The following is a 7500-nucleotide window of genomic DNA, read 5'->3' on the forward strand; positions in this document are numbered from 1 at the left end:
GCACATGGTCTGCATCATCCAGATGGGCAGAGTCGGCTCCAGGATGGCAACACCCATGTTAGCAAAACACAGAGAACCTGGACAGAGAGACAGAGAGACAGAGAGAGAGACTGTTGAAAAAAACTTTATTGACACCGCTTTTTTAGACATTCCAGTTCCATCATTGAGATAAAAAAACGAATTATTTTCCGAACACGATACGGTATCATTTAAAACGGTTAAACCAAATAAGGTCCAACAAACATAAACGTGTCTTTAATTGTCTGCAGGCTGAGATCTGACTCTCACTTAGTGCCCACTTTGTCCAGTTCTTTGTTCACTTTGTGAACTATCTTCTTTAGTCTGAAGCCTTCCTGCTTCGTGAGACCTCCTCTGTCCTTGCTCCTCATGTGAGATCTGGCAGAGCTGGAGAGCTGCTCCTTGTCAGAGAGGTAGTCCTCCACTCTGACTTTTCTCACGTTCTTACTCCTCCTCAGAAACTCCTTTATCTCCTCCACGCTGTAGCCTCCAGAGCCCCTAGAGCTGCCAGCACCGTGTGTAGAGGGCTCACTGTTTACAGCAGAGTTCTCCTCCTGACTGGACTCAGAGTCCTCCCAACCGGACTCAGGGTCCTCTTCCGGCCTGGACTCACACTCGGCTGCTCCTCCACTTTCTGTAGTCGCCACTTTCTTGGCCTGTGAGCTTCCTCTGTTTCCTCTCTGTTTCCTCTTCAGCTGAGGGGCCTTGAGCTGCTCCTCGTCTGCTTCCATGGCCACCTCCCTACCTGCCTCCACCTGTCCTCCAGCACTCTCCCTCACCTCCTGTCCCCCACTTGTCCTCTCTTCTCTCACCTCCTGTACCCCACCCGTGTCCTCCGCCCTCGCCTCCTGTGCTCCACTTGTTCCCTCTTGTCCGTCCTGCTTGTCCTCTGTCCTCAGTACCTCTCTGGTTCTGGTCTTTGTTTGAGCCGTGTCCCCAGGACAAGCTCTGCTCAGATGTCCTTCTCTCCCACAGCTGTAACATTTAAAATCGTTAGTCTTTGCAAAGATGACGTAGTCAAAGTCGTCCACAGTGATCTTGAAGCTGAGGTTGACCACTCTGCTCCTGTTGCTGGGGATCATGAAGACATGTCTCCTGTGAGACATCACGTGCTGCAACAGCGGAGACTGAAATCCAGAGGACACCCTCCTAACCGGAGACACCACCTTCCCATGTTTGGACAGCTCTTTGACGATGGCATCGCTCTTTATGAATGGCGGCACGTTGGACACAGTGACTTTCACCTCCGGTGAGGCGAGAGCATACGTGGGCAGGAAGTGTTCACCCACGGAGATCCCGTTCATCAACACCACTTCCGCAGTTTCTAAGGTGTCCAGAAAGATGACCACAGCGCTGTTCATCCACGCTGCGGACTTCACGTGGCTGTGGCCAACAAGCTCACCCACTGCCAGGCTGATCTCCTCCACCCAACACCCGAACAGAGGCGGGATCTTCACGCCGTGTTCCCTGGTTAGCTCCGTCAGGCGCATGCTAGCGTTTAGCACGCCGACAGCACCTGCTGCCCGGCTGCACTCCGCTCAAAAAGACCCAAAAAACTGATAAAAGTACACAAAAAAACCCAGTGAACCCTGCACACCCCACTACACTATCATACCCAACATTACACTATCATACCCAACACGACACTATCATACCCAACACGACACTATCATACCCAACATTACACTATCATACCCAACATTACACGATCATACCCAACACTACACTATCATACCCAACACTACACTATCATACCCAACATTACACTATCATACCCAACATTACACTATCATACCCAACACTACACTATCATACCCAACATTACACTATCATACCCAACACTACACTATCATACCCAACATTACACTATCATACCCAACATTACACTATCATACCCAACACTACACTATCATACCCAACATTACACTATCATACCCAACACTACACTATCATACCCAACATTACACTATCATACCCAACACTACACTATCATACCCAACATTACACTATCATACCCAACATTACACTATCATACCCAACACTACACTATCATACCCAACATTACACTATCATACCCAACATTACACTATCATACCCAACATTACACTATCATGCCCAACATTACACTATCATACCCAACATTACACTATCATACCCAACACGACACTATCATACCCAACATTACACTATCATACCCAACATTACACTATCATACCCAACATTACACTATCACACCCAACACTACACTATCATACCCAACATTACACTATCATACCCAACACTACACTATCATACCCAACATTACACTATCATACCCAACACTACACTATCATACCCAACATTACACTATCATACCCAACACTACACTATCATACCCAACACTACACTATCATACCCAACATTACACTATCATACCCAACACTACACTATCATACCCAACATTACACTATCATACCCAACACTACACTATCATACCCAACATTACACTATCATACCCAACATTACACTATCATACCCAACATCACACTATCATACCCAACATTACACTATCATACCCAACATTACACTATCATACCCAACACTACACTATCATACCCAACACTACACTATCATACCCAACACTACACTATCATACCCAACATTACACTATCATACCCAACATTACACTATCATACCCAACACTACACTATCATACCCAACATTACACTATCATACCCAACATTACACTATCATACCCAACATTACACTATCATACCCAACATTACACTATCATACCCAACATTACACTATCATACCCAACATTACACTATCATACCCAACACTACACTATCATACCCAACATTACACTATCATACCCAACACTACACTATCATACCCAACATTACACTATCATACCCAACACTACACTATCATACCCAACACTACACTATCATACCCAACATTACACTATCATACCCAACACGACACTATCATACCCAACATTACACTATCATACCCAACATTACACTATCATACCCAACACGACACTATCATACCCAACATTACACTATCATACCCAACATTACACTATCATACCCAACACTACACTATCATACCCAACACTACACTATCATACCCAACACGACACTATCATACCCAACATTACACTATCATACCCAACATTACACTATCATACCCAACATTACACTATCATACCCAACATTACACTATCATACCCAACATTACACTATCATACCCAACACTACACTATCATACCCAACATTACACTATCATACCCAACACTACACTATCATACCCAATATTACACTATCATACCCAACATTACACTATCATACCCAACATTACACTATCATACCCAACATTACACTATCATACCCAACATTACACTATCATACCCAACATTACACTATCATACCCAACATTACACTATCATACCCAACATTACACTATCATACCCAACACTACACTATCATACCCAACATTACACTATCATACCCAACACTACACTATCATACCCAACATTACACTATCATACCCAACACTACACTATCATACCCAACATTACACTATCATACCCAACATTACACTATCATACCCAACACTACACTATCATACCCAACATTACACTATCATACCCAACATTACACTATCATACCCAACACTACACTATCATACCCAACATTACACTATCATACCCAACACTACACTATCATACCCAACATTACACTATCATACCCAACATTACACTATCATACCCAACCTTACACTATCATACCCAACATTACACTATCATACCCAACATTACACTATCATACCCAACATTACACTATCATACCCAACATTACACTATCATACCCAACACTACACTATCATACCCAACATTACACTATCATACCCAACATTACACTATCATACCCAACACTACACTATCATACCCAACATTACACTATCATACCCAACATTACACTATCATACCCAACATTACACTATCATACCCAACACTACACTATCATACCCAACATTACACTATCATACCCAACACTACACTATCATACCCAACATTACACTATCATACCCAACATTACACTATCATACCCAACACTACACTATCATACCCAACATTACACTATCATACCCAACATTACACTATCATACCCAACATTACACTATCATACCCAACACTACACTATCATACCCAACATTACACTATCATACCCAACATTACACTATCATACCCAACATTACACTATCATACCCAACATTACACTATCATACCCAACATTACACTATCATACCCAACATTACACTATCATACCCAACATTACACTATCATACCCAACATTACACTATCATACCCAACACTACACTATCATACCCAACATTACACTATCATACCCAACATTACACTATCATACCCAACACTACACTATCATACCCAACATTACACTATCATACCCAACATTACACTATCATACCCAACATTACACTATCATACCCAACACTACACTATCATACCCAACATTACACTATCATACCCAACACTACACTATCATACCCAACATTACACTATCATACCCAACATTACACTATCATACCCAACACTACACTATCATACCCAACATTACACTATCATACCCAACATTACACTATCATACCCAACATTACACTATCATACCCAACACTACACTATCATACCCAACATTACACTATCATACCCAACATTACACTATCATACCCAACATTACACTATCATACCCAACATTACACTATCATACCCAACATTACACTATCATACCCAACATTACACTATCATACCCAACATTAGCCAGTGAAGAAAAATGTCAAAAAGTCATTAATTATCGCTCTCAAAACCCCGCTCCTGCAGCTCCGCACACCTCCTTCCACTCAGAGAGAGAGAGAGACAGAGAGAGAGAGAGACAGAGAGAGACAGACAGACCCCTTAAGAGTAGTGTTCTTGTGTCTTCAGGTCTCTTGTGGGACCACATGGACCTTCAGGTCTCTTGTGGGACCACGTGGACCTTCCGGTCTCTTGTGGGACCATGTGGACCTTCTGGTCTCTTGTGGGACCACTTGGACCTTTAGGTCTCTTGTGGGACCACGGGGACCTTCAGGTCTCCTGTGGGACCACTTGGACCTTTAGGTCTCTTGTGGGACCACGTGGACCTTTAGGTCTCTTGTGGGACCACGTGGACCTTCAGGTCTCTTGTGGGACCACGTGGACCTTTAGGTCTCTTGTGGGACCACGTGGACCTTTAGGTCTCTTGTGGCACCACGGGGACCTTCAGGTCTCTTGTGGGACCACGTGGACCTTCAGGTCTCTTGTGGGACCACGTGGACCTTTAGGTCTCTTGTGGGACCACGGGGACCTTCAGGTCTCTTGTGGGACCACGTGGACCTTCAGGTCTCCTGTGGGACCACGTGGACCTTCTGGTCTCTTACCTGCACTGATGAGGATGTACGGATCCTTTAACAGCGTCAGTAACGGAGTCCCCTCCATGCTCTGAAACACACACACACACACACACACACACACACACACACTGAGGCTGGTCATTCTGGGCCACAACAGACCAGACCAGGTCAGACCAGTAGTGGTCTTGATGTGGACTCACCCCAGGAGAGATCTTTGAAGGCTGCAGGATGAACAGCTGTAATGCTGCAACACATGAAAACAAACATCTGGACCTGATCAGTGTGACGTACAGACCGCGAGGAACGTCTGTGAAGAACTCTCACGTTTACCACTCGTTCCTGTCTCTGCTTCACAAACACATCTGGACACTATTTAAATGTCTCAATTCTATTAAGTTGATGTTACATTTATTTTTCATATATTAAACAATTAATTAACTTTTTTTTGAGTCTCTGTAACAAATAAAAATGAATGTTAAACTTCAAGAATATTCTCATTTTTATAATACGTTTCTTCTTTTATTGTTGTTATTTTTAATACCTTCTGATGTCGCTCATGTTTCGTTCCTCATAGTTTGTGTTTTCTGATAACAATAATAAGGCCTCTGTCATCAATAACATGATTAATAGATGCAGTCATCAGAGTTGATTATTTACTGTAGAATATAAATATATATATATATATATATATATACAGACAGAGAGAGACAGAGAGACAGAGAGAGACAGAGAGACAGAGAGAGACAGAGAGACAAAGAGAGAGAGACAGAGAGAGACAGAGAGAGAGACAGAGAGACAGAGACAGAGAGACAGAGAGAGAGAGAGACAGAGACAGAGAGAGACAGAGAGACAGAGAGACAGAGAGAGAGAGACAGAGAGAGAGAGAGAGAGAGAGAGACAGAGAGAGAGAGAGACAGAGACAGAGAGAGAGAGGTTTAATATATCTTTATTTGTTTGTGTTAAGTTCCATTTACAGAGTTCTACTGTTACTCAAAACAAACCGAATTATTTACTGAACAACACGATACGTTATAATTTAAAACGGTTAACCAAATAAGGTCCAACAAACATAAACGTGTCTTTAAGTGTCTGCAGGCTGAGATCTGACTCTCACTTAGCGCCCTCTTTGTCCAGTTCTTTGTTCACTTTGTGAACTATTTTCTTGAGTCTGTATCCTTCCTGCTTCGTGAGACCTCCTCTGTCCTTGCTCCTCATGTGAGATCTGGCAGAGCTGGAGAGCTGCTCCTTGTCCGAGAGGTAGTCCTCCACTCTGACTTTTCTCACGTTCTTACTCCTCCTCAGAAACTCCTTTATCTCCTCCACGCTGTAGCCTCCAGAGCCCCGAGAGCTGCCAGCACCGTGTGTAGAGGGCTCACTGTTTACAGCAGAGTTCTCCTCCTGACTGGACTCAGAGTCCTCCCAACCGGACTCTAACCGGACACTATCATACCCAACATTACACTATCATACCCAACATTACACTATCATACCCAACATTACACTATCATACCCAACATTACACTATCATACCCAACACTACACTATCATACCCAACATTACACTATCATACCCAACATTACACTATCATACCCAACACTACACTATCATACCCAACATTACACTATCATACCCAACATTACACTATCATACCCAACACTACACTATCATACCCAACATTACACTATCATACCCAACATTACACTATCATACCCAACATTACACTATCATACCCAACATTACACTATCATACCCAACATTACACTATCATACCCAACACTACACTATCATACCCAACATTACACTATCATACCCAACATTACACTATCATACCCAACACTACACTATCATACCCAACATTACACTATCATACCCAACATTACACTATCATACCCAACATTACACTATCATACCCAACATTACACTATCATACCCAACACTACACTATCATACCCAACATTACACTATCATACCCAACATTACACTATCATACCCAACATTACACTATCATACCCAACATTACACTATCATACCCAACACTACACTATCATA

General features: G+C 42.7%; 1 protein-coding gene across 2 annotated transcripts in view; it reads right to left on the bottom strand.

The window, feature by feature from the left end:
* Nucleotides 1–7500, bottom strand: part of slc18a1 (solute carrier family 18 member A1) — a 42084-nt gene that overhangs the window by 4477 nt on the left and 30107 nt on the right. For both annotated transcript variants that reach the window (XM_079270088.1, XM_079270089.1), the window contains 3 exons: nt 5652–5695; nt 5479–5539; nt 1–77 (listed from right to left, as the gene is read on the bottom strand). The exon at nt 1–77 is cut by the window's left edge and continues 19 nt beyond it. In XM_079270088.1, the coding sequence (XP_079126214.1) occupies nt 1–77; nt 5479–5539; nt 5652–5695 (182 nt within the window). The remainder of the gene's footprint in view (nt 78–5478; nt 5540–5651; nt 5696–7500) is intronic.

The sequence above is a fragment of the Melanostigma gelatinosum genome (assembly GCF_949748355.1).
Source record: "Melanostigma gelatinosum genome assembly, chromosome: 6".
Classification (NCBI taxonomy): domain Eukaryota; kingdom Metazoa; phylum Chordata; class Actinopteri; order Perciformes; family Zoarcidae; genus Melanostigma; species Melanostigma gelatinosum.